Source organism: Sardina pilchardus, chromosome 1, assembly GCF_963854185.1.
Source record: "Sardina pilchardus chromosome 1, fSarPil1.1, whole genome shotgun sequence".
In the NCBI taxonomy this organism is placed as follows: domain Eukaryota; kingdom Metazoa; phylum Chordata; class Actinopteri; order Clupeiformes; family Clupeidae; genus Sardina; species Sardina pilchardus.
Window position 1 is genome coordinate 11,519,347 of NC_084994.1, and position 25,966 is coordinate 11,545,312.

Below are 25,966 nucleotides of genomic sequence, written 5' to 3' on the forward strand. Positions count from 1 at the left end.
CACACACACACACACACACACACACACAGGCACAGACAGGAGCCTGCTCCTCCGCGGAGCACAGTGACAGCCAGGGCAGGAGACACGGCACACCGAGACCAGACGACCCGCGGGGCTGCCAACCACATCGGTAAGAGACACGCACACACACACACACACACACACACACAGACACAGACACACACAGACACACACAGGCACAGACAACAGACACAGTCTGAGTGTGTTCACAGACACAAACAGACACAGTAAAAGAGTGAGAGAGAGAGAGACACACACACACACACACAGTCAGAGTGTTTACAGAAACTCTCACACACACAGACACAGTCAGAGTGTGTTCACAGACACAAACATTAACACAGTCAGAGTGTGTTTACAGACACAGTCAGTATTCACTTCTGCTCTCTCATCCTCTGGTAAATAGTGTTGCTTGATTGACATACTGTATTAGTTTAGTCTCCTCTGATAAATAGTATTGCTTGATTGACATACTGTACTGTAGTATTAGTTTGGTCTCCTCTGGTAAATAGTATTGCTTGATTGACATACTGTATTAGTTTAGTGTGGTCTTCTAGTGTTGCTTGATTGCCATAGTATTAGTTTAGTCTTCTCTGTGCTGTAGCTTGAGAGCTGTTCCTCATTCTTGAATGATGCTTTGGATAAGACCAGGGCCGGTTCTCCCTATACGCACACTACACAAGTTGCGTAGGGCCCCGCAAGTAAATGAAGGCCCCCTCCTCTGTCTTCCCTTGAGCCAAGTTAGTGACAGACAGGTAGGCATATGCAGACACAGCGACAGTGTTAATAAGCTACATTACAAGAAGATGAACGTGAATCAGAAAAAAGAAGAAACTTAATTAACGAGAATGAAAAGCAGGAACAGCAGTCGGGTAAACTTGCGTTCGTCTCATGGTTTGATGTCTACACACATCTCTCCAGCGCGTGTTGCTGACCTAGCTTAGGTCGACCACAAAAGGAAGTGAATCCCCTGAATCTGAAGTGAATCTGCCTACGGCTTGCTTGCCAGCCTTTCCCAGTCATGGTAAAGTTATGATAATGTATAATCCCCTGTTCCATTTTTGAATGCAGCGACTGGCTACATTAAAAGAAGAAGAAAAAAACCTGCTTCTTTAAATGCGCTCATAATTACGTGCAGCTCGGGATGAAACAGTTTTTCAGCAGACACATGCGAGAACAGAATCTGTGATTTCACTCTTCCCATACTATACATTTTATATAAATGGGTTTACAATATTTCAGTCGAGCTTTAGTTGGTTTAGATACCCTACAACTGAACGTATGCAAAATGGAAAGAAGCCTTTAGGCCTATTAACTTTGATTCGCTGTGCCACATGGGCAATAGATACATATCGTAAATTAGACATAGCCTATGAAGTATTACAGTTATTGTATAAAATAGTGAAGGGAGTCAGGGGAGCCTGTTCAGTAGCTATGTCTTTGGCTCGTAGCCTGCTGCAGACACACAGGTGAAGAACGGTCTAGACCCATACAAAAAAGAACTGCATAACTTCACGTGTCAAACCACACATTTCTGAGTATCAAAACCGTAGTTTTATTGCCTATTTATACATTATATTTACATTTGCTGTGAAGGTCCTTTATGGGGAAAAACATCATATTTGGTAATTTCTGTTTAGGGATGATTGTATTAGGAGCACTGTTATGTCACATAATATACATTATATATATATATACATATATATATATATATATATATATATATATATATATATATATATATATATATATATATATATATATATTAAAAAGTTATATTTTGGCCCTCAGAGTTCAGGTAGTAAGGAGGGCCCCTTAGCAGGATTTTGCCTAGGGCCCCATGGAGGTCTGAACTGGCTCTGGATAAGACAAGGTTGTATGAGAGTGTACTGTTAACAAGACATCTATAGGCCTACATGCTGCGTTATTGTAGAGAAGTGTTGTCATTACTCCTCTGCATACCGTTTATATGTTCTGTCACGTTAATGAGCATGTCTGCCTTTAGGGTATGACCGGTTCACTGTGGAGCAATTCATTCATTTAAATGACCAACTCAGAAAATGGCTGGTTTGTGAGAATATAACATCAGAGATCCAGTCTTATTGGTCTTTGTCTCCATAAAGCAATGAACATGCAAAATCTTTATGAGACTTAACGTCGGCGACCCAGTCTTATTTGTCCAGTTCTCTACAAACATGCTAAGTGGGCTGAATTACAGGAAGGGAAGTGGAATTCATTTTTCTTCTAGTTCACACTCACATATTTGTGTCATAAGGGAGATGTGTTTTCTCTGATTGAGATCATCTTATGTTAAATCTTGAACTCAACCTGTCTTACCTGCTTGCTGGAGAAATCTGACTGGGTCACAGACACAGACACAGACACACACACACACACAAACACACACACACACGCACAGATAGAAACAGATAGAAAGAGAGAGAAAAGGAGGGGTGTGTGTGTGTGACTGTGTGGCGTCTCGATTGTCTCGTCTGCATTCAGGACAAAGGGCAGTTCAACCAGATATGCATTTGTTTCCAAATCACTTGGGAACAGGTGACAGAGAACCAAAAGACAAGGCAGATGAGCTCTTGTAAACAAAGACTGTAAACAGGTACACGTGGTCTCTCTCAGTGACTCTCCCACAACCTGTCAGGCTACTACATGCTATCTCAGCTCCTTAGCTATACACTAGCCCCACCCCTAACATGCTACTACATGCTAGCTCAGCTCCTTGGCCACAACACTAGCACAGTAGCACACTAGCACCGCCCCTAACATGCTACTACATGCTAGCCCAGCTCCTTAGCTATACACTAGCCCCACCCCTAACATGCTACATGCTAGCTCAGCTCCTTAGCCACAACACTAGCACACTAGCAACACTAGCACACTAGCACCGCCACTAACATGCTACTACTTGCTAGCTCAGCTCTTTAGCCACTACATTAGCACGCTAGCCCCACCCCTAACATGCTACTACATGCTAGCCCAGCTCCTTAGCCACTACACTACCACCTCCCATAACATGCTAATGCTAGCCCAGCTCCTTATCCACTACACTACCACCTCCCGTAACATGCTAATGCTAGCCCAGCTCCTTGGCCACTATACTAGCACCGCCCCTAACATGCTTCTCTCTGGTCCTCAGGGTTGGAGTGACGTCACGTGAGTGGGGATGGGAGTCACAGCTTCTCAGATGGGTCCCTCTGATAACGGTGTCCAGGGGATCCATGGCGTTCCTCAGACACACAAGGGGGAGTGGACAGGGCCGAGGAGTGACCTGTCTGAGGAAGAGTTCTCGTTTTTCAGCTGTGAAGAGACGTCCACGGATGGCAGGTGAGTTTTGTGTGTGTGTGTGTGTGTGTGCGCATGCGTGCGTTGTTAAGCATATAATTAATGACACCATCTCAAAATGACACACCAAAAAGTACCTTGATACAAATCTCTCACACTATTGTCCAACCCCCCAATCGGTGCAGTGAGTCGCGATCAGATCTGACCCAAGAGCCTGAGCCTGAGCCCTCCAGGTGTGGCGTGTGTGAGCAGGTACTGAAGGACCCAGTCATGCCCACCTGCGGACACAGCGTCTGTGATGAGTGCTGTGGCACCGCCCCAGAGCATTCTGGGCCACATGAAGACAAGGCCTGTCCCCTCTGCAGCAAAGAGAAGAGTAAGGCACCTATTTTAACACACCTCGTTCACTCCTTTTTCAGTCTGAATTGGAGACTCTGAAAGTCTAATCAGTATAGCCGAGAGTTAATACATGTTTTCTTTTTGTTTTTTTTTCTCAGTAATATTGATTATTGATTAAATATGTGTAATCAATCAAAACAAACTAACTGCAGTTGTATCATTGGAGATAGTATAATGACAGTATACTTAAAGCATATTATGTTGCGATATTAACTGGAAGTTACATACAGTACAGTATACAGTATATTATGACAATTATGGAGATATATATGGATATATCTGTTTTGGCAAAATGAACTCTTCACTTCTCTCTTCCCACCTCGCCGCTGAATATAGTTTCACTGAGATTACTTGAAAAACAAAATTCAAAAAAACTGTTTATTGAAAATGTATTAAAATGGTGGATATAGCGTTTTGGAAAAGAACTCTTCAAATGAACTCTTCACTTCTCTCTTCCCACCTTGCCGCTGACAGGGGCCGTAGTGGTGCAGAGTGTGGTGCAGGACTACAAGGAGCGGCTGAAGAGGAGGTTCCAGCACATCAGGGACGCCGGAACCCAGGTGCTGCTGCGCGACGTCTACGCCGAGCTCCACAGCACCGGGGCGGAGAGCGAGGAGGACCAGGCGCAGGAACACGAGGTCTGGAGGGTGGAACAGGCCTCCAAGGTCCCGACGGAACCGAGCGGAACGGACGGCAGGATCGTCAGCTGCAACGACATCTTCAGACCTTCTTCTTCCTCGGCCGGGCGAGAGGCGTACGTCAAGACGGTGCTGACGGCGGGCGTCGCCGGCGTCGGGAAAACCGTCTCCGTGCACAAGTTCGTCCTGGACTGGGCGGAGGGCCGGGCGAACGCGGACGTGGAGTTTGTGTTCGTGCTGCCGTTCCGGAGCCTGAACCTGATGGAGCACACCTGGTACAGCCTCCAGCAGCTGCTGCTGGAGCTGCACCCCGAGCTGGCCGAGCTCGATGAGTCGCACCTGTACGAGGAGTGCAAGGTGGTGCTGGTCCTCGACGGGCTGGACGAGAACCAGCTGCCTCTGAGCTTCCAGCCCTTCAGCTACGTGCTGTGCGACACCAGCAACTTTGCCGCGGTGGACGTGCTGGTCGCCAACCTCATCCAGGGCAACCTGCTGCCGTCCGCTCACGTGTGGATCACCTCGCGACCGGCAGCGGCCGGCCAGATCCCGGCCAAGTACGTCGACCGGTACACGGAAATACGAGGGTTCGGCGACGCGCAGAAGGAGGAGTACCTCCGGAAAAGAATCGCCGACGGGCCCAAAGCCGATCGAATCGTGTCGCACGTCAAGTCGTGCCGAAGCCTTCACGTCATGTGCAAGTTGCCGGCAGTCTGTTCCATCGCCGCCACCGTGTTTCAGCACGTGCTGGAGCTGGACGACGGAGCTGCGAAACTGCCCCAAACTCTGACCGAGATGCTCGGTCAGCTCTTACTCAGGCAGGTGCAGCTGGAGAACGAGATGTTCGAGGGGGAGGACGGAACGGACCCGGAGACGCTGCTGGAGTTCAAGATGGACGTCATCGTGAGGCTGTCCGAGCTGGCCTTCACGCAGCTGCAGCAGCAGTGCAAGCTGTGGCTCTACGAGGACGACCTCATGGCCTGCGGGTTCCGCGTGGGCGACGCCACCGTCTACTCCGTCATCTTCAGGTAACCACGACGTCCTGCACAAGACCAACGTGTTTGTTTGTTTGTTTGTTTACTTTTTTGTTTGTTTGTTTGTTTGTTTGTTTGTTTACTTCAGGAGCTTGGGTGGGTTGGACCTGTCGGACGCGCTCATCAGCTACTACAACTTCCCACACAAGACCAATGTGTTGTTTATTTGTTTGTTTGTTTGTTGTTTACTTCAGGAGCACGCGTGGCATAGACCTGTCGGACGCCCCATGAGCTAGGCCTACTACATCGTCCCGCACAAGACCAATATGTTGTTGTTAATCTATTCATTTATCTATTTCTTCGTTTGTCTGAGTATTTGTTTGTTTGTTTTGTTGTTTATTTCAGGAGCATGGGTGGCGTGGACCTGTCGGACGCCCTCATTAGCTACCACATCGTCCTGCACAAGACCAACATGTTGTTTGTTTATTTATTCATGTGTTGTTTACTCGGTCGTCCTCAGGGAGATCTTCTGCGAGGAGGACTGCCGTCTCAAGACGCAGCAGGCGCCGAGGGTGTTCGGCTTTGCGCACCTGAGCGTTCTGGAGTTCCTGGCCGCCTTCTTCGTGGTCCACTGCGCCGTGAGCCGCAACGTGGAGCCGCTGGAGACGTTCCTGCTGCGCAGCTCGTCCCGCGACCAGCACGGAGAACCGGGAGCGGCCGGCAAGAACCGGAAGTCCGGCGTCTTCCTGTCCTCGATCAAGCACATCTTCGAGACGAACCCCTCGGAGAAGAGCAGCCTGCAGAACGAGGACGCGGCGCTCGTGCTGAGCCTGCTCAAGGGCATCGTGGACAGAGCGGTGGAGACGGCCGACGGACACATGGATCACTTCCTGCGCTTCCTCGTGGGCCTGTGTCTGGAGGCCAACCAGGAGCTCCTGCGAGGTACTGTATGTTGAAAAAGAATCAAATCAAATCAAAAGAATCAAATCAAATCAAAAGAAGAAAAATCAAATCAAAAGAATCAAAGAATCAAATCAAATCAAAAGAATCAAATCAAATCAAATCAAATCAAATCAAATCAAATCAGACTTCTAGGTGTACACTTGCATAATACAGGCGTATACTTGCGTATACAAGGAATTTGGTCTCTGCATTTATCCCATCCGTGAATTAGTGAACACACACAGCACACAGTGAACACACTCAGTGAGGTGAAGCACACACTAACCTGGAGCAGTGAGCTGCCTTCATACAGCGGCGCTCGGGGAGCAGTGAGGGGTTAGGTGCCTTGCTCAAGATAAATTGTATAAGTACATGTTATTAAAAATATATAATAGATATACTGTAAAAAGAATAAAAAAATTGATGATATATACAAATGTATTTTTCACAATTTCCTTAGGTCTGCTCCTGGAGACGTGCATGATAAAATATGATTAGAAAATGTTGATCGAATAAGAATAAAAAATGATGTCACAATTATCTTAGGTAGATGAGTGTTAAATGCTTCTTTTCTCATCCATTTAATTTCATTAAACCTCCAGCATGATAAATTATGGAAGAAAATGTTGATCTAAAAAAAAAAAAATGATGATATTTAAAAATATATTTTTATATATTTCCTTAGGTCTGCTCCCGGAGACGTTGATAAGAATAAAAAAAAAAATGATGATATTTGAAAATATATGATACACTATTTCCTTAGGTCTGCTCCCGGAGACGTGCCCTGACCTGAAGAAGGTGGTGGAGTACGTCCGCGCGCTGCTGGACACGGACCTCGCCCCGGACAGGTGCGTCTGCCTCCTGCGCTGCCTGTCAGAGGTGACGGACGACAGCGCTCGTCTGGACTTCCAGAGGAACCTGCGGTCCAGGAGGCCGGAGGAGACGCAGCTCTCGCCCGCGTTCTGCTCAGTGCAGGCCCACCGGCTCCTGCAGTCAGAGGAGGTACTGGGGTTCACTGGGACACTAAACTGACATTTACTGTGTTAGATGATCTATGTGCTGTCTAGTAAAGTAAAGTGAAGTGAAGTGAAGTGAAGTGAAGTGAAGTGAAGTGAAGTGAAGTGAAGTGAAGTGAAGTGAAGTGAAGTGAAGTAAAGTAAAGTAAAGTAAAGTAAAGTAAAGTAAAGTAAAGTAAAGTAAAGTAAAGTAAAGTAAACATGTGAAAAGTAAAGTAGAGTAAAGTGAAGCAAAGCAAGATTTTAGCAAAAAATTCAAAAGCGAGAGGGATTTGCTATCCTGGGATCAAGAAGTGAATTCGGTTAAACCATTTCTCAACACTGTCACAACTGATTTAATTTGTGATGTTGTTAAGTTAATGGTCAAGAGAAGAACTCAAATAACAATATCATTGTACTTTGTAGACTGGACTTTGTAGACTGTACTGTACTTTGTAGACTGTACTTTGTAGACTGTACTGCACTTTGTAGACTGTACTTTTCTTGTCAGTTACTGGAACTTGCCAGTAACTGTGCACCTTTGTCTCCCTGCTCCTTGAGGTGGTGGAGGAGCTGGACTTGAGGAAGTACAACGCGTCAGATAGAGGGCGCAGGAGGCTGATCCCGGTTGTGAGGTGCTGCAGGAAGGCTGTGTGAGTTCTCTCAATAGACATCACTCATTAATACATTAGCACATGTTCATGTTCAATCTTTACCGATTTAAATCATTGCGTCTAATTTGGAACTTATGTAGGCCGGCTTTCGAATTTAAAGCAGCATTAAAGAAGATTTGCTCCCGGGGTCCCCCCACAGTTGAGAAGTGCAATAATAAACTAAACCAACTACTGTAACTAAATATACATCTTTTGCAACAAAGTATGAACATAACTATATAACATAGAGGGAATCCAGCGACTGCAGTCTGTAGTGAGACATCTCTGAATTCTTGTATCATATAGTACTGTAGCTCCTCCCTGTACCTGACCACACACACAGAGAGCTGCTAGGTCGGTAATCGCCTTTAGAGGGCGCTCAGACAATGGCAGAAGTCCCATTCATCATGTCACGAGGATACAGTATATGCCATCAAAATGATATCGGAAAAGTTATGTTAAGGCAAGAAAATACAGTATCTCTTAAGGGTGCCTATAAACTGGTAGGACTGAATGCTTATTTTATCATTAGTTTCTACTTCCTTACATGATTATATAGAGGGCTGAGAACCAAAGGGGCGTAAGTGACATTTCACCAACTTTACAGGAGAGCCGAAACAAATCTAACTGCTTCTATATGTTCACAGTTAAAGATATAAAAAATAGATACTTTATATTTATAAATATTTTACTTCTATAATTTTGTCAGCTAGAAAGAGCTCATCAAGAGCTTTCAGGTGATAACTCCACCCCTTTTGGTTCTCAGCCCTCGATATTTGATAATCATTATAAAATGGCCTACCCATGCTTCAGTTTTTGACACCATGGCGTTTCACCCTTTCAGCCTGGTGGGTTGTGAGCTTGACGAGCGGTCGCTGGAGCAGGTGATCTGGGCGCTCCACTCGCTGCGCTGCCCGCTGAGAGAGCTGGACCTGAGCGGCACCGAGCTGCAGGACTCCTGGATGATGACCTTCTCCAGCCAGCTCAAGAGCGCCACCTGCAGGCTGGAGACGCTCAGGTGGGCTGTGGAATATGACGTCAGTGTTTATGGTGTGATGGGTGTCTGTCTGTCTCTCTCTCCCTCTCCCGTATTGTGTGATGGGCAAGCATGATAGGGTACTGGTGTCTGTCTGTCTGTCTGTCTCTCTCTGTCTCTCTCTCTCCCGTATTGTGTGATGGGCAAGCATGACAGGGTACTAAGGTCTGTCTGTCTGTCTGTCTGTCTGTCTCTCTCTCTCTCTGATGTTAAGCTGATAGTGAGGGCTAAATCTGTATCTGTCTCTCTCACTCTCTCTCCCTTATTATGTGATTGGCAAGCATGAGAGGGGGTAATAGTGTCTCTCTCCCTCTCCCTCTCTCTCTCTCTCTCTCTCTGATATTTAGCTGATCATGAGGGCTGAGTGTCTCTTGCTCTCCCTTATTGTGTGATGGGCAAGCATGACAGGGTACTAAGGTCTGTTTTTCTGTCTGTCTGTCTGTCTGTCTCTCTGATGTTAAGCTGATAATGAGGGCTGAATCTCTCTCTCTCTCCCTTATTGTGTGATTGCATGAGAGAGTGTCTCTCTCTCTCCCTCTCTCTGACTCTATCGCTCTCTCTGATGTTAAGCTAATAATGAAGGATGAGTGTTTGCATTGTGTTTGGCGTCATGATTTCATGGATTAAGGAATGATTCAATAAATGGCGCTTGAACTCTCTTTCCCTCCCTCTCCCTCTCTACCTTTCTCTCTCTAATGTTAAGCTGATAATGAGGGCCCTATCTCTCTCTCCCTCTCTCTCCCTCTCCCTATCTCCCTTTCTCTCTGATGTTAAGCTGATAATGAGGGCTGAATATCTCTCTCTCTCCCCCCCTCTCTCTCTCTATCTCTCTCTCTCTCTCTCTCTCTCTCCCTCTCCCTCTCCCCCCCCCCCTCTCTCAGGTTGTCGTCCTGTTCTCTCACAGACACAGGTTGTGCGTTCCTGTCCTCCGTGCTCAGTTCCCCCGGCGGCTCCGTCCTCACGGTGCTGGACCTCAGCCACAACCAGCTGCAGGACAAGGGGGCCATGCTGCTCTCCGCCCAGCTGGACAGCCCACTCTGCAGACTGGAGACGCTCAGGTCAGACGAGAACACACACACGCACGCACGCACACACACACACGCACGCACGCACGCACGCACGCACGCACGCACACACACACACACGCATACAGTACATGCACGCACGCACGCACGCATACAGTACACGCACGCACGCACACACACACACATGCAGGACAAGTAAGTCATGCTACTGTAGTGTCCGCTGACAGGTCAGACGAGAACCCAGAGATGACAGGATATTGTCCTGTGGTTTCATTGATATCTTGGTTTAAATATTGTCTTTGTCCTGTAGGATTTCCTGCTGTGGTATCAATGATATCATGCTGTTGATTTTGTCCTGTAGGATTTCCTCCTGTGATTTAATTTTTCGTTTTGTTCTGTAGGATATCCTCCTGTGGTTTAATTATTGGTTTTGTCCTGTAGGATTTCCTGTGGATTAATTACTGGTTTTGTCCTGTAGGATATCGTCCTGTGGTTTAACTACTTTTGTCCTGTAGGATATCGTCCTGTGGATTAATCATTGGTTTTGTCCTGTAGGATATCGTCCTGTGGATTAATTATTGGTTTTGTCCTGTAGGATATCGTCCTGTGGATTAATTACTGGTTTTGTCCTGTAGGATGTCGTCCTGTGGATTAATTACTGGTTTTGTCCTGTAGGATATCGTCCTGTGGTTTAACTACTTTTATTCCACTGCTCGGTTGAGTTCCCCATTGTCCTGCGTTCTATAAGGGTGTGCATTAACTTTAGATATACGCACGGCTATGAAGTAGTTCCATTGTTTTTGACCGTATCACACTTGAATATTAATTCGCCAAACTCGTTGTGAAGTTTAAATGCACTGTCACGTTACATAGAAGCTGTAAAATACAGACGTTCAGATCATAGTAACGTTTAGCATATGACAGATGTGTCATTTAGCTAGTAAGGTGGCAGTAGGCTAAGAAAAATAGCAATCTTTCAAAGTTAACGTTCATCAGAATCCTGGGATGTGCCAGCTTGACAACGGGAGATTAGAACTAACGACTGGCTTTTGGCCATAGCAACCATCCATTTAGAACTAGTAACCGCAGTTTGAGAAATTAGTTGAAACGTGTCTGGGAAAAGTAGTTCTACAAACAATACCGTTCTAGCGATTAAAACAATTAAATTAACACCGTAAACGAACACAACGCAAGTGGCAACAGTGGAATAAGCGGGATAATGGACTTCACGCCGTGCGGTTATTCAAAGTTAATGCACTTTTCTAGACGGAACGTCCCTCCGCTTCGCGTCGGGCCGTATCACCGTCTAGAACGTGCATTAACTTTGAATAACCGCACGGCGTGTCGTCCATTATCCCATACTTGTCCTGTAGGATATCGTCCTGTGGTTTAACTACTTTTGTCCTGTAGGATATCGTCCTGTGGTTTCACTGATGCTGGCTGTGTGTGTCTGGCGTCGGCCGTGAAGTCCCCCAAATCCCCCCTGAGGGAGCTGGACCTGAGAGGAAACCACCTCAAGGACACCACCACCCAGAAACTACTGATCACCCTACAGGACCCAGAGTGCAGGCTACACACACTGAGGTACACACACACACACACACACACACACACACACACACACACTACTGATCACTCTACAGGACCCAGACTACACACTGTTACACACACTGAGATACACACACACACACACACACACACACACACACACACACACTACCGATCACTCTACAGGACCCAGACTGCAAGTTACACACACTGAGATACATACACACACACACACACACACACACACACACACACACACATGCACGCACGCACTCACACACTACTGAACACTCTACAGGATCCATAGTGCCAGTTGCACACATTGAGGTACACAGATAGTGTGTGTGAGTGTTTGTGTTTGTATCTGTGTGTGTTTCTATCTGTCTGTCTGTCTGTGTGTGAGTGTGTGTGTGTGTGGCGGGGTGGTCTGCACATGTTCACTGTTGGTTGTTCTTATTACCTCCAGGCTTGATAATGCTGCAATATTGTGGGTGTGCCTGGGACCAGTGCAATGTAAGGATACCTCTCTTTTTATTTGCAGCAATTTATACATCAATATTATCTTGTGTGTGTGTGTGCGCACATGTTCATGTTCATGTTCATGTACTTGCAAAGGTGGACATCACAGCTTCAGAGAGTAAAAGTCATGCTACATATTTGTTCCAAAACACTTCATACCAGTAGTGTGTGAGAGTGTTTACACATGTATGTGTGTGTGTGGGTACGCAGTCATATCTGTGCATCTACACATTAACCCCCCCACCCCAAATCCTCCCCTCGCTCCCCTCCCCTTTGACCTCTGACCTTTCAGACACCAGCGAGCTCACTCTGGACGGGGACACGGCGCACCGGAACCTCCTCCTGTCCGACGACCTCCGGCAGGTCACGCACGCGGCCGAAGAGCAGCCGCACCCGGGCCACCCCCAGCGCTTCCAGCACCGGCCGCAGGTGCTGTGCCGCCAGCCCGTGTCCCACCGCCGCTGCTACTGGGAGGCGGCCTGGAGCCAAGATGGCGGCGTCTCCGTGGGCGTGGCCTACGGCAGCATCCACAGGAAGGGGTGGAGCCAAGACCAGCTGCTGGGCTACAACGACCAATCCTGGTGCCTGTTCTACTCGCACGGCCGCTACTCCGCCTGGCACGGACGGAACCAGACGCCGATCCCCGACGACCGCGTGCGGGCGTTCGAGCCGGAACCGGAACCGGAACCCGAACCCGGCCCGACGACGACCGCTGGCCAATCGGTGTGCGGCGCGGCTCCTCCGAGGGCGCTCGTCTCGGATCTGAGGAGAGTCGGAGTGTACCTGGACTGGCTGGCGGGGTCTCTGTCCTTCTACAGCGTCTCCACGGATACGGTGACGCGCCTGCACGCGTTCCGTGCGGTGTTCACCGAGCCCGTCTATCCGGCCTTCAGGCTCCGCGAGACGGACTCCACGCTCATACTGTGCTAGAGTCGGGCACACACACACACGCACGCACGCACGCACGCACGCACGCACACACACACACACACACACACACACACACACACACACACACGATTCTGTGCTAGAGTTTGGCATTCTTATGTGTGTTAACTTAAAACTAAATGTATATTTAATCATGACTTTGGGCATTTTTATATGTGTTCATTCAAATCTAAATGTATATTTAATCTTGACTCCACGCTCATACTGTGCTAGAGTTTGGCCATTTTTATACGTGTTAACTTAAAGCTAAATGTGTAACACAAAGATGCACAGATATGTCCACACACACACACACACACACACACACACACACACACACACACACACACACTGTGCTAAAGTTGGGCATTTTTATATGTTCACTAACTTAAATCTAAATGTATATTTAATCATGATGTTGGGCATTTTTTTTATGTGTTCATTTAAATTGAAATGTGTAACACAGAGATGCACAGATATGAATGCACACACACACACATGATTCTCTGCTAGAGTTGGGCATTTTTATATGTGTTCATTTAAATCTAAATGTGTATTTAATCATGATTATTCAGTGTATGATTTTGTATTTAAGATATTTTACTAATATATTTTCTATCTAAATGTGTAACACTTAAATGCACAGATATGAATTTACACACCCACACACACACACACACACACACACACACTCACACACACCTGACAATCTTCAACGTTCCGTCCGGCCTTCAGGCTCCATGAGCTGGACTCTACACTCACACTGTGCTAATGTGTTTAGTTGAATTTAAATGTGTATTTAATCATGATTATTCAGAGTATGTTTGAATTTAAATGTGTATCTAATCATGATTATTCAGAGTATGTTTTTATTTAAATGTGTATCTAATCATGATTATTCAGAGTATGTTTTTATTTAAATGTGTATTTAATCATGATTATTCAGAGTATGTTTTAATTTAAATGTGTATTTAATCATGATTATTCAGAGTATGTTTTTGAATATATATTTTTACATGTTTTACTAATATATTTTCTAAAATGATCCTCCAAATTCTGATACTGTGCTAGAGTTTTTTTTTAAGTGTTTTAATTTAAATTTACATGTGTAACCCGTAGAGCCATATATATGAATGTACACACAAACATGCACACACGCGCACACACACAAGTCAGACTCTACACTGATCTTGTGCTAGTTCATTTTTTTATGTGTTAATTTTATATATTTAATCATGATTATTCAGAGTATGTTTTTACATATTTTAAATTATTTTACTAATGTATTTTCTAAAATGATCCTCCAAATTCATTAAAGATGTAAGGATGTACCTTTTTGCCTATTTTTTTTTGTAAAACACAATAAACATCCTAATCATTAAAATCCAGCCCTGTAGGAATCTATGAAACCCAATAGCCAAACTATGTTAAATGTTAATTCATTTTTACTCTTGCAGTCGTAAAATGCATCAAACAGCTTAATTCAGAGGCGGGCTTGTCTTTAAAAACAAAACAGTAATGAGACTCTAGAGACAGGTATCGCAATCACACATACACACACACACACACACACACACACACACAGAAAAATGACAATGTATCACTGTAACACACACAGATGACGATCATTATAAAAAAAACAGCATAAGAGAGAATGATCAGAAATAATCTGAAATAGTCTGTAACTACTGTATGTCACTAGGTGGTCTTTTAAGGCCAGTCCAAACACAAGATCCGCGACGAGACGAGCTGCAACATTCTAAAAACCAGCGACGTTCTAAAACTCTGCAACTAAGATTTGACATGTTGAATGTTTAGCGACGGCTTGCAACTGCTTGCAACTGCTTGCAACTTTTGATTCACACCGCCGCAACTGCTCTCCGCAACCGTCTCAGACCGTCGCGAATCTTTGGTTTGAACTGGCCTTTATAGACCATTTCTAGAGAGTTCCATTATCAGAGTCACAGTTGTTCCCACAAGAGTAAATTGAGTCCTCTTGCGCTCATGCACTACGCTAAAGATAATCTTAGACGAGACACAATGTCTTCACGCTTCATCTGTAGCTACTGTACGTCACTGCTGAGGTGGTCTTTTAATACGTCACTGGATTTCACTCCGAGAGGGAGGCGTGGCCTGTGAGGCGGAGGCCCCGCCCCCCGTCTGGATCTTGCACAGGGTGACGGACGAGTCGGGCCACACCATGAACCCCGCGTGAAGGGGCTCGGAGAACTTGGCGTGGTACGTGTGCAGGTGATGGACGGTGTCCGTGGCGACGCTGTAGAAGGACAGCGTGCCGTGCGGCCAGTTCAGGAACACGCCCACCCGCCTGGACAGGATGTGATGCGGGGCGAACAGGTCGAGCTTCCTGCCGTTCCTCCAGACGGTGTAGCGGTGTCCGTCGTGGCACTCCAGGCTCCAGGAGAGGTCGTTGTGTCCGAGCACGCACTGATCCTCCTCCAGCTTGCGCTGGATATGCAGATAGGCCACGCCCACGTCCACCCGCTCCGCCCACTCCAGCTCCCAGTAGCAGGGGCTGGACAAGGGCTCCTTACACAACACCTATGCAATAACAAATATTTATTATTATTATTATTATTATTATTTATTCATTTATTTACATATTTATATATCTGGACAAGGGCTACTTACACAACACCTATGCAATAACAAATATTTATTATTATTATTATTATTATTATTATTATTATTATTATTATTATTATTATTATTATATTATATATTATTATTGTTGCTGCTGTTGTTGTTGTTGTTAATTTACATATTTATCTGGACAAGGTCTCATTACACAGCACCTACTGTATGTAATTGTACATATAACAAATATTTTTTTTATCAGTATTGTCTATTTAGTTAGGTATTTGTTTGTTTGTTTAGAGATGTATTAGAGGAACTAAAATAATATATAGAAATATATGTAGTAATATGGGCATGTTAATACATTCATAACAACAGAACTAAAGAAACGTACTTTCGTTTTTTCAAAAGTTTATACAAAACAAGTTTATAGCGTTGAAATGACTCCTGGAATACTGTACCTGGGGCCAGAAGCTGAACCTGTCGGGGTGGTTGGAGTAGAGTTGGGGGTCCTCCAGGAACGACACCTTCGTGCATTCATCGGTGAACGCCAGGTGGTCGTTTGCACTGTTCTCGTCCAGCGTCAGCTCACAAGTGTCTGTGAAATGGAGTGCGAGTGAAATGGAGCGTCACTGAAACGTTGTGTAAGTGAAACATTGTGTGAGTGAAACGTTGTGTGAGTGAAATGTTGTGAAATTGTGTGCTCATATGCACTAAAAACAGTGTGGTCCTTTTTCCCCTTTTTTACTTAAGTCTTATGTTCGGTGCAGCACGAAACTAAAAAGAGACTGAGTGAAGCCTGCTGCATTTCATGCAAGTCAAGGAACATTGAGTGTAGCAAAGAGGAGAGCGACATGATGAGGAGATCAAAGAAAATAACAAAAAGTAGTACCCACAACCACAACCTCAACCATACGGTAACCAATAACAATAATCCCCATGCATTTACAGCATGCCACACTAACAGAAACTGTAATGGAAGACACTTACATTTCCCTGGTCCAATTTCTAACCACAAGTCTGAAACTCCATTTAATCTGTCAAGAAACAAAATACATAATGTCAATTCAATGTCACATGACAGATGTGTACACAGGAGAAAGGAGAAGATGTTGTAACATTAGCAAAAAATAACTAGAAGAAGAGTAATTAACAATGAAATACTTCATTAATCAATTGAATAGCTAACATCTTCGACTCCACCTCTCTCTCTGTCCTTACCCTTAGCAAAAATAACTATATAGAACAAAAGTAATTAATAATGAAATACTTAATTAATTAATTGAATAATTAAAAATCTTCGACCCCCCCTCTCTCTGTCCTCACCCGAGCGTCTCTAGTTTACACTGGGGGTGCAGCACAGCGGAGAGGAGCAGACGGGCGGCTGATTGGCCGACGTGGTTGTGCCTCAGGTCCAGCTCTCTCACACGGGACGATCTGGAGGTCACAGCACGGGTCAAAGAATCGCAGCCCAGCTCGGAGAGACGACAGGACGACAGCCTGCAGAGAGAGGAGAAAGAGAAAGAGAAAGAGAAAGAGAGAGAGAGAGAGAGAGAGAGAGAGAGAGAGAGAGACAGACAGACAGACAGACAGACAGACAGACAGACAGACAGACAGGCAGGCAGACAGACAGACAGACAATGTCAGTTACAGGAGCACTCTACACCGCAGACACAACTATAAGCTAAATAATTCACGCAAATTTGACCAGTTCCACTAGTTCAACTCCTGAGGGGGATAGAAACCTCCTCACCTCGGCCCAAATCTGAGTGTACTGTAGTTCAAATAATACATATATAAAACATATTTTCCAGACATCAAATGTTTTCCTCTGGGCAAGCAGCACTAGTCACATGTCTCCTCTGCCTAACCTGAGTGCCTCCAGTTTGCAGTGTGGACTCCCCAGCTGGTCTGAGACCAGGTTGTGCCTAACCTGAGTGCCTCCAGTTTGCAGTGTGGACTCCCAAGCTGGTCTGAGACCAGGTTGGCGCCGGCGTCATAAAGTTGGTTGTTGCTGAGGTCCAGCACTCTGAGACAAGAGGTGGGGCAACTCAAGATGGAGGCCAGAGACGCGCACATATGTTCTGTCATTCCACAAGATGATAATCTGAGAGAGAGAGAGAGAGAGAGAGAGAGAGAGAGAGAGATTGTGACAGGGAAAGGTAGATGCATACTTGTTTAGATTTTTCAAAACACTGCCAATAATTCATTAGGGCCCGGGCACCGAGGTGCAAGGCCCTATTGTTTTTGCTCAGATTATTATTATTCTTTCATCCTTTTTGTCCGTGCGGCCTTTTTCACCAACTTCGCATGCTCCAAAACTCTTGTAATTTGGCAGCTACATGTGGAATCACGGTCGCTACTCAGGGACAGAGCTCTTGCCTCGGGTGTGGCTCAGGGACTCTATAGCGCCACCTAGTGTGATGTCTGTTGTGGTTGACGTGTACATTCACGAAAATGAACCAAATTTAGTGGACTTCTTTCGTATTGCTATCGCTAGTCAGAGACGGAGCTCAGGCCTAGGGTGTGGCTTAGGGACTCTATAGCGCCACCTAGCGTGTTGTCTGTTGTGGTTGACACATACATTCATGAAAATTAACCAAATTTAGTGGGCATGTGTGTTGCTCATGCACATGCACACCAACCCACACATGTTGCTTTGTTAGATTCCGAAATGTCACGGGTCCACACCGCAGGTGCTCGGGCCCGCCATCGCCGCTTGCGGCTATATTTTCACCTTGTGTTTAATTCAAAAACAAATTCTTCTAGTTTTGTCTATAAAGCTAAAACCTCTCTACTTACATGAGATATACAATAGATATCCAAAAAAAAAAACAACAGTATTTTGTTAAATCAGTGGGTATGTCTGTTTTTCACCAGCAGTGTGTAGATGATGTGGGCGAACAGCACTTCAAGATCTAGCGCAACCGCTGATTTGATGGTACCGGAACACAAAGTCAGGCATTTTGCCTCCTTCTGATACATGTTTTAACCTCTATGTCCACTTCACAATGCTCTGTAGATAGTGTTAAACTGCTGACCTCAGTGAGTGCAGTTTACAAAGCGGGTTCCTGAGCTGGTCGGTCAGAAGCTGTGCCTCTGAATCCTGCAGGACGTTCTCACTGAGGTCCAGCTCCCTCAGGGGTGTGTTGACCAGAGACGAGAGCACCAGTTCAATGCACTGCGGAGTAAGATTACAGCCAGCCAGGCTGAACAGACAGACAGAGAGAGAGAGAGTGAGTAATAATGAGAGAGAGAGAGAGAGAGAGAGAGAGAGAGAGAGAGAGAGAGATCCTTTATATTGTCAAAAAGAGTGTGTAAAACTAGGAACACGCTAACTTTTTGGGCAGCTTATTTGCAATCTTTGTCTAAGTTAGATAAGAGAAAACATACAGTAGCCTTCTCTTTTGTGTACATGCAATAACCCAGTTTGACATCATTTGCCTGGGTTAGCATAATTCACTGGGAGTGGGCTAGCTAGACCAGTTAGCAGGTGGCTAGCCTATACACTAATCCAGCGCGAACTTTATGGGCGCTGCCATCTTGAATATCGCCATTACTGCGTGCCTGCGAGTGTGACGAGTGACACTTGCCTGTGCTTTTCAATGAAAGCATCCTGTCAGAGAATGTCTAACAAGAGATCCCGCTCATGAAAGAAAATGTCAGGTGAAAGGGAATATTGGATCAATGATGTCAGACTGTGCCAAAACTTACCAATGAAGGTAATTTATCAACAACATAAGGTATTAAGACGTGTATTAATGACAGCTAACCTCTGCAACAGCCGCCTATGGAACCAACGGGCTAATTTCTTAGCAGCCAGTCACGCAGTAATGGCGGTTTTGTGTTACTTCCGTGTTTCGCTGGATTAGTGTATAGCTAAAAGGGAGCTATGGGCTAACAGTCTAACCCACTTCTAGTGAGTCATATGGTAATTTCTGGGATAGACGGCAAATACGCTTATTTCCCAAAAAGTCGGTGATGGTTCCTTGAAAAATGATCATAAAAAATGCCATGAATGTCAAATCAAAGCTATATCTTATTTTAGGTTAAGGTATTTTGAGAGTTAAAGTTCAGAGAACTCACACGGCCTTCTTGCAGCACCTCACCAACGGGATCAGTCTCTTGTGTCCCTCGGCCGACGTGTTGTACTTCTTCAGGTTCAGCTCCTCCAGAGTCTCGCCTGACATCATCAGCATGGAGGCCAGCGCTGAGCAGTGGGAGGGACAGAGGCTCTTCTTCTTCTGCTCCTTCCCAGACTTCAGGTAGCGCTCGATCTTCTCGTGAATGGTGTGGTCGTTCATCTCCAGCAGACAGTGGAAGAGGTTGATGTACCTGCCCAGATGCAGGTCAAATGGACTCAGAAATTCTTTTATCCCAACCTCCATTTCCATTTTAAACAATTTTCCAGAATTGTTTTAATTGTATTAATCTATTTATTCTGTGATTTTATTTTATTTTATTTCTTTATCTTATTTATTATTGTGTTTTAGTCACTATGGATATTTTGCGTTTTTGCTGCATTGTTGTGTGTCTTGTCCTGTCTGCTGGCTGCACAAATAATGGCCCCTTGGGGACAATAAAGTTACCTTGACCTTGACCTACCTCTCGGGCGAGACGTGGGTCTCGTTCATGGATTTGACGTAGGCTATGGTCTTGCCGATGCCTTTGCCCGTGCTCTCCGTGCCAGACAGCAAGCCTTGCAGGAGCCTCTGATTGCTCTCCAGGGAGATGCCGAGAAGGAATCGGAGAAAAAGGTCAAGGTGTCCGTTCTTGCTCTGGAGGGACTTGTCGACGGCGGCCTTGAGTAGAGTGTGCAAGGCCAGATCGGGCTGTGCTGTGGTCCTCTTTTTGAAGAGACCCTTTAGAGGACCACTTGCGGTGCTCGTTGACTTTGGGTTGGAGGGTTCGTCTGGGAGGAACGACACCAGGTCCTCTCGATTCTTGGTCATGTATGAGTGGAATATGAAAAATGCTGCCAGAAACTCTTGGATGGTCACATGAACAAAGCTGTAAACCTTTGCCTGGCCAAAGAGAGATTCGGCACGAGAGATCTCAGTACACATGCCACAAAATACTGCCGCATCTTGGACGTCGATACCACCCTCTCGCAGGTCCTCCTCATAAAACATAAGGTTGCCCTTTTCCAGATGTCTGAAGGCCAACTTGGCCAATTTCAGAATGATGCCTTGGTTTGATTCCAGGATCTTTACTTGTTCTCCTGAACCGCTTCCTTGACCGTACTTGTGATTCTTGGTGACCGTCTGAATGAGCAGGAAGTGGATGAACATCTCAGTCAGGGTTTTGGGAATGGCTGTCGTGCTCTGATCCCATATCTCCTGGAGCACGGTGACCGCGATCCAACAGAAGACCGGAATGTGACACATGATGTGGAGGCTCTTGGACGCCTTCAGGTGAGACATGATCCTGACAGCACTACTGGGATCACTGATTCTCTTCCGGAAGTACTCTTCTCTCTGCGATTCGCTGAACCCTTGCACCTCTGTCACCCGATGGATGTACTCCGAGGGAATCTGATCGGCTGCCGCTGGTCGTGAAGTGATCCATATGCGAGCTGAAGGAAGCAGATTCCCAACAATGAGGTTTGTTATGAGAGCCTCCACTGATGCTGTCTGTGTTACATCCAACAAAACGGGGGCATCTGAAAATGTCAGTGCGTGCTGACTTTCATCCAGGCCGTCAAAGATTAACACCAGTTGACAGCCTAGGTATTGCTTGGAGCTCCTCAAACCTTTCAGCTCTGGGTGAAATTTCAGAAGAAGGTTGTGGAGACTGTGTTCTGTGTCTTTCATCAAATTGGCCTCTCGAAACGGCAAGACGAACATAAAGTCTATGTCTTGATTTGCCTTTCCCTCCGCCCAATCCAGGATGAACTTCTGCACGGAAACCGTTTTCCCAATGCCAGCGATTCCCTTGGTGATCACGGTCCTGATGTGTCGATCTTGCCCAGGTAAAGATTTAAAGATGTCGTTACAGTTGATAGCTGTGTCCGCACTGGTTTGGGTGTTGGGGGCGGACTCAAGTTGCCTAACCTCGTGTTCGTTATTCACCCCTTCGCTCTCTCCCTCGGTGATGTGGAGCTCGGTGTAGATGTCTTCCAGGAGCGTTCGGGATTTTGGACAAGCACTGCCTTCGTTAATGGATCCAAACCTCCTCTTCATATTCAGCTTATGATCTTGAATTACGGTTTTCAAAGCGTCCTTGCCTTTTGAGAATGAAAATGCACCAAATAATGTCATTTACAATATCTGTTAATTGATTTGGCATGAGCAGGGATTCTGAAATACGATGATCAAATAATGATATGTCAGCAGTATTGCTAAAGCAACATCAACCTACTTCAAAAACCAAATGGTTGTTTTATCATTCATAAAAATATGACATAAAATCGGTGGTGATATCTGGTGTAAAGTAGCACTGTCATCTTTTCTTCTTTTTTTTACTATCGATATTTGTTAAGCAGTTGTAAACAGTCCAGCTTCAGAAAGTTAAAATCCTGCCACATATTTGCTACATTCACTAAATCAGCTGAATGTAAAATGTACAACTCCTCAGCCAGGTAGATGCGCTAATTAGTAAAATCACTTGTGTTAAACCTGTGTCGCCTGTGTGTTCATTTTTTTTTTTGTCTGTCTTGTATGTGTTGATGTCACGGGTACGCTGGCGATTGCGCCGCTCCGTCCGGCATCTTTTGTCTTGCGTCATCTTGTTATTTTGTAAATTTGTTTGTTCATGTCTTGATGTCACGGTGGCGACTACGCGGCTCCGTTTGGCATTATTTTATGTATCAATGTCACTGTGTTGTGTATACAGCGCTTTGGGTTGCACTCTGTGCATATTAAATGCGCTAAACAAATAAATTGACTTGACTTGACTTGACCTGTGTCTGGTAGAAACAATGCATGGTAGGACTTTTTGCTCTCTGAAGCTGGACTTTTACACCTCTATAGTTTCAGATAGACTTCACTGACCACACGCAGGGCAGTCGGAGAATGTGGCGGTTCCAGACTGGTCCAAGTAGCTGGAGACGCACTCCACGCAGAACCGGTGTCCGCAGGAGATGGAGGACACGGGGTCAGTCAGCCCTTTCACACACACGTCACACCGGGGCAGACCCAGCGAGAGGCGGCCATCGCTCAGCTCACTACACAGGACACAGGAAGTAGGACGTAAATGGTAAATGCACTGCATTTATATAGCCTAAAATTTTTATTTTTTTTTTAACTCCTATAAGCACTCAGAGCACTTTACATTGCCTTGTCATGTCTCACATTCACCCATTCACACACATGTCACACCGGGGCAGACCCAGCGAGAGGCGGCCATCGTTCAGCTCACTGCACAGGATGCAGGACGCAGGAAGGAAATGGTAAATGTACTGCATTCCTATAGGCCCATCCTCAACCTCTCTCCTCGATACTCGATCCTCCAGGCTCAGTCCCAATGATCTATAACTAGCACTGGATAGATCATTGTCGCCCCCCGGGAGGAACAAGGAAGTAGGAGGCGTCAAGATTACTGTAACCATGAGCAACCACAGGAAGTGGGTGCAACATTGCACTGTCATTCACTACACTGTCACACTTGTCAATAGATTGTATCCTTAGGTAGTCTATAATGACATCTGGCTGGGATCTACAGATGGGCTTTTTAAGCCAACTTTTGTCATATATACACTGTTCCTTTTAGACAAGTAGAGTCATATGTGGTAAGTTAACTCAAAAATAAAAGGCTTAATACCCTTTACCCAAATGATAATACATAATAAGACTCAAATGTGTTATTCCTGGTTTTGTTGTTCTATGGTCACCAATAAAATCTGATGATGCACTGATGATGTCAGTGTTCCTCTGTGTCGTCATGCCCACCTGTTGTCCAATGGGGAGTCCTCAGAACTCCTCATGGAGACTGCACTGTCCTCTGGAGACTCTTCACTGCCATGGTGCAGAAAATAAGAATAAAGAATATAGCAGCCTAATGCACAACATTGTGAAACTGTCTCATTTTCACTGTTCAATAAGATGAGTAAAGTTAAGTTAGGAAGCCATAGGGATACTAAAGATTAAAGAGACACATTATTGTGTTGGGTGCTGTGACATAACAATAATACATTTATCTCTTAGAACAATTTTTATAGCGTTTTTCTAGACACAGAAAGACACTTTACAGTTTTGAAGTTTTGAATGATGTACAATTGGAATTCTGATCATCATCATTTCAAAGCACTCAGCCAGCCAATATCAAATTTAGTACCATATTATAAACAAAAATAAATGAGTGCCTTCTTATTTCAAAATACAAAAAGAAAGACACACGCACACGTGCACGCGCACACGTGCACACACGCACACACACACACACACAGAGAGAAAGAGAGATAAATGAATGAATGGATCACCTCTCATCCTGCATCACATCAGGGCTGAAGTTGGGAGGCGTTTGGCGTGACAAGTGGCTCTTCAGGGAGTCTCCACTGGGAGTAGGAGAGTCGGCTCTGGGTGCTCCATGACTGGGACCATGCAGAGGGAATGATTATTACACACGTGTGTGTGTGTGTGTGTGTGTGTGTGTGTGTGTGTGTGTGTGTGTGTGTGTGTGTGTGTGTGTGTGAGTGATGATCTGTACCTTGGGATTAAGAGTGCCCCTCCTGCATGTGTGTGTGTGTGTGTGTGAGTGATGATCTGTACCTTGGGATTAAGAGTGCCCCTCCTGCATGTGTGTGTGTGTGTGTGTGTGTGTGAGTGATGATCTGTACCTTGGGATTAAGAGTGCCCCTCCTGCATGTGTGTGTGTGTGTGTGTGTGTGAGTGATGATCTGTACCTTGGGATTAAGAGTGCCCCTCCTGCATGTGTGTGTGTGTGTGTGTGTGTGTGTGTGTGAGTGATGATCTGTACCTTGGGATTAAGAGTGTCCCTCCTGCATGTGTGTGTGTGTGTGTGAGTGATGATCTGTACCTTGGGATTAAGAGTGTCCCTCCTGCATGTGTGTGTGTGTGTGTGTGTGTGTGTGATGATCTGTACCTTGGGATTAAGAGTGTCCCTCCTGCATGTGTGTGTGTGTGTGTGTGTGTGTGTGTGTGTGTGTGTGTGTGAGTGATGATCTGTACCTTGGGATTAAGAGTGTCCCTCCTGCATGTGTGTGTGTGTGTGTGAGTGATGATCTGTACCTTGGGATTAAGAGTGTCCCTCCTGCATGTGTGTGTGTGTGTGAGTGATGATCTGTACCTTGGGATTAAGAGTGCCCCTCCTGCATGTGTGTGTGTGTGTGAGTGATGATCTGTACCTTGGGATTAAGAGTGCCCCTCCTGCATGTGTGTGTGTGTGTGTGAGTGATGATCTGTACCTTGGGATTAAGAGTGTCCCTCCTGCATGTGTGTGTGTGTGTGTGTGTGTGTGTGTGTGTGTGTGTGATGATCTATACCTTGGGATTAAGAGTGTCCCTCCTGCATGTGTGTGTGTGTGTGTGTGAGTGATGATCTGTACCTTGGGATTAAGAGTGTCCCTCCTGCATGTGTGTGTGTGTGTGTGTGTGTGTGTGTGTGTGTGATGATCTGTACCTTGGGATTAAGAGTGCCCCTCCTGTGCTGGGTGTCTGGTCCTCCTCCACACACACACTCTTCTCCTCTGGGGGCTGGAATGTGAGGACGGGGACGGGACCACCGGGCCCTGGGCCTCCCCCCTCTCCAGCCCGCTCCATCTCAGAGCCCCCATCCACCTTCTTCTCCTCCTCCATCTCAGAGCCCCCATCCACCTTCTTCTCCTCCTCCATCTCAGAGCCCCCCTCCACCTTCTTCTCTACAGCCTGCTGCATCTCAGAGCCCCTCTCCACCCTCTTCTCTCCAGCCCGCTCCATCTCAGAGCCCCCATCCACCTTCTTCTCCTCCTCCATCTCAGAACCCCCCTCCACCCTCTTCTCTACAGCCCGCTCCATCTCAGAGCCCCTCTCCACCCTCTTCTCTCCATCCTGCACCATCTCAGATAAAGTTTCTTCTCCTCCGTCCATCTTCTCATCAGCCCAGGGTCAGCTCTAGCCGTGGACAGACAAATCTATAACAGAGACAACAGAATCCAAGGGTTTCATTCTTTTCTGTGTCTATAGTGTCTATGGTGAGGTTTGAGAAAAAAAAAAAAATCTAACCCCTATGAGTCACACATTATAACAGTGCAAGGACCTAAATCTCTTGGTTTTGATGTTGCACTTATATAGAAGAATAGTCTTCTCAACATAAATACATTATAGCATTATGAATTCAAATAATTCTTGAACAAGTTATTCCAGTATTTTCGGGAATTTCTGAGCAGATTAGAGACAATCATATTTTCACAGGCGTGTTGCTTCAAACTCTTTTGTCGAGGTACAGAGACTGTATTTTCACAGG

The 25,966-nt window shown here is 45.7% G+C and overlaps 2 protein-coding genes across 3 annotated transcripts; one reads left to right on the forward strand and one right to left on the reverse strand.

The window, feature by feature from the left end:
* Positions 1-14,302, forward strand: LOC134099924 (NACHT, LRR and PYD domains-containing protein 12-like). The gene is made up of 12 exons (XM_062552997.1): positions 1-130; positions 3,173-3,360; positions 3,504-3,694; positions 4,192-5,380; positions 5,847-6,268; positions 7,032-7,270; positions 7,825-7,916; positions 8,761-8,934; positions 9,834-10,010; positions 11,388-11,561; positions 11,992-12,038; positions 12,337-14,302. The coding sequence occupies exons 2-12, from the start codon at positions 3,200-3,202 to the stop codon at positions 12,972-12,974; spliced, it is 3,504 nt and encodes a 1,167-aa protein (XP_062408981.1). The 5' UTR covers positions 1-130; positions 3,173-3,199; the 3' UTR covers positions 12,975-14,302.
* LOC134099780 (NACHT, LRR and PYD domains-containing protein 12-like) lies at positions 14,225-25,516 on the reverse strand. Of its 2 annotated transcripts, XM_062552885.1 has the most exons (13): positions 25,459-25,516; positions 25,145-25,302; positions 23,986-24,096; positions 23,456-23,521; positions 22,559-22,731; positions 20,172-21,792; positions 19,653-19,901; positions 18,608-18,775; positions 17,500-17,673; positions 16,893-17,066; positions 16,557-16,603; positions 16,028-16,164; positions 14,225-15,530 (listed from the first exon to the last, which is right to left on the reverse strand). In XM_062552885.1, the coding sequence occupies exons 1-13, from the start codon at positions 25,474-25,476 to the stop codon at positions 15,072-15,074; spliced, it is 3,555 nt and encodes a 1,184-aa protein (XP_062408869.1). In that variant the 5' UTR covers positions 25,477-25,516; the 3' UTR covers positions 14,225-15,071. The 2 variants fall into 2 exon arrangements, with proteins under 2 accessions (XP_062408869.1, XP_062408803.1); XM_062552819.1 differs by lacking the exon at positions 25,459-25,516 and having other exon boundaries at positions 25,145-25,374.
* Positions 25,517-25,966: the final 450 nt, after the last annotated feature.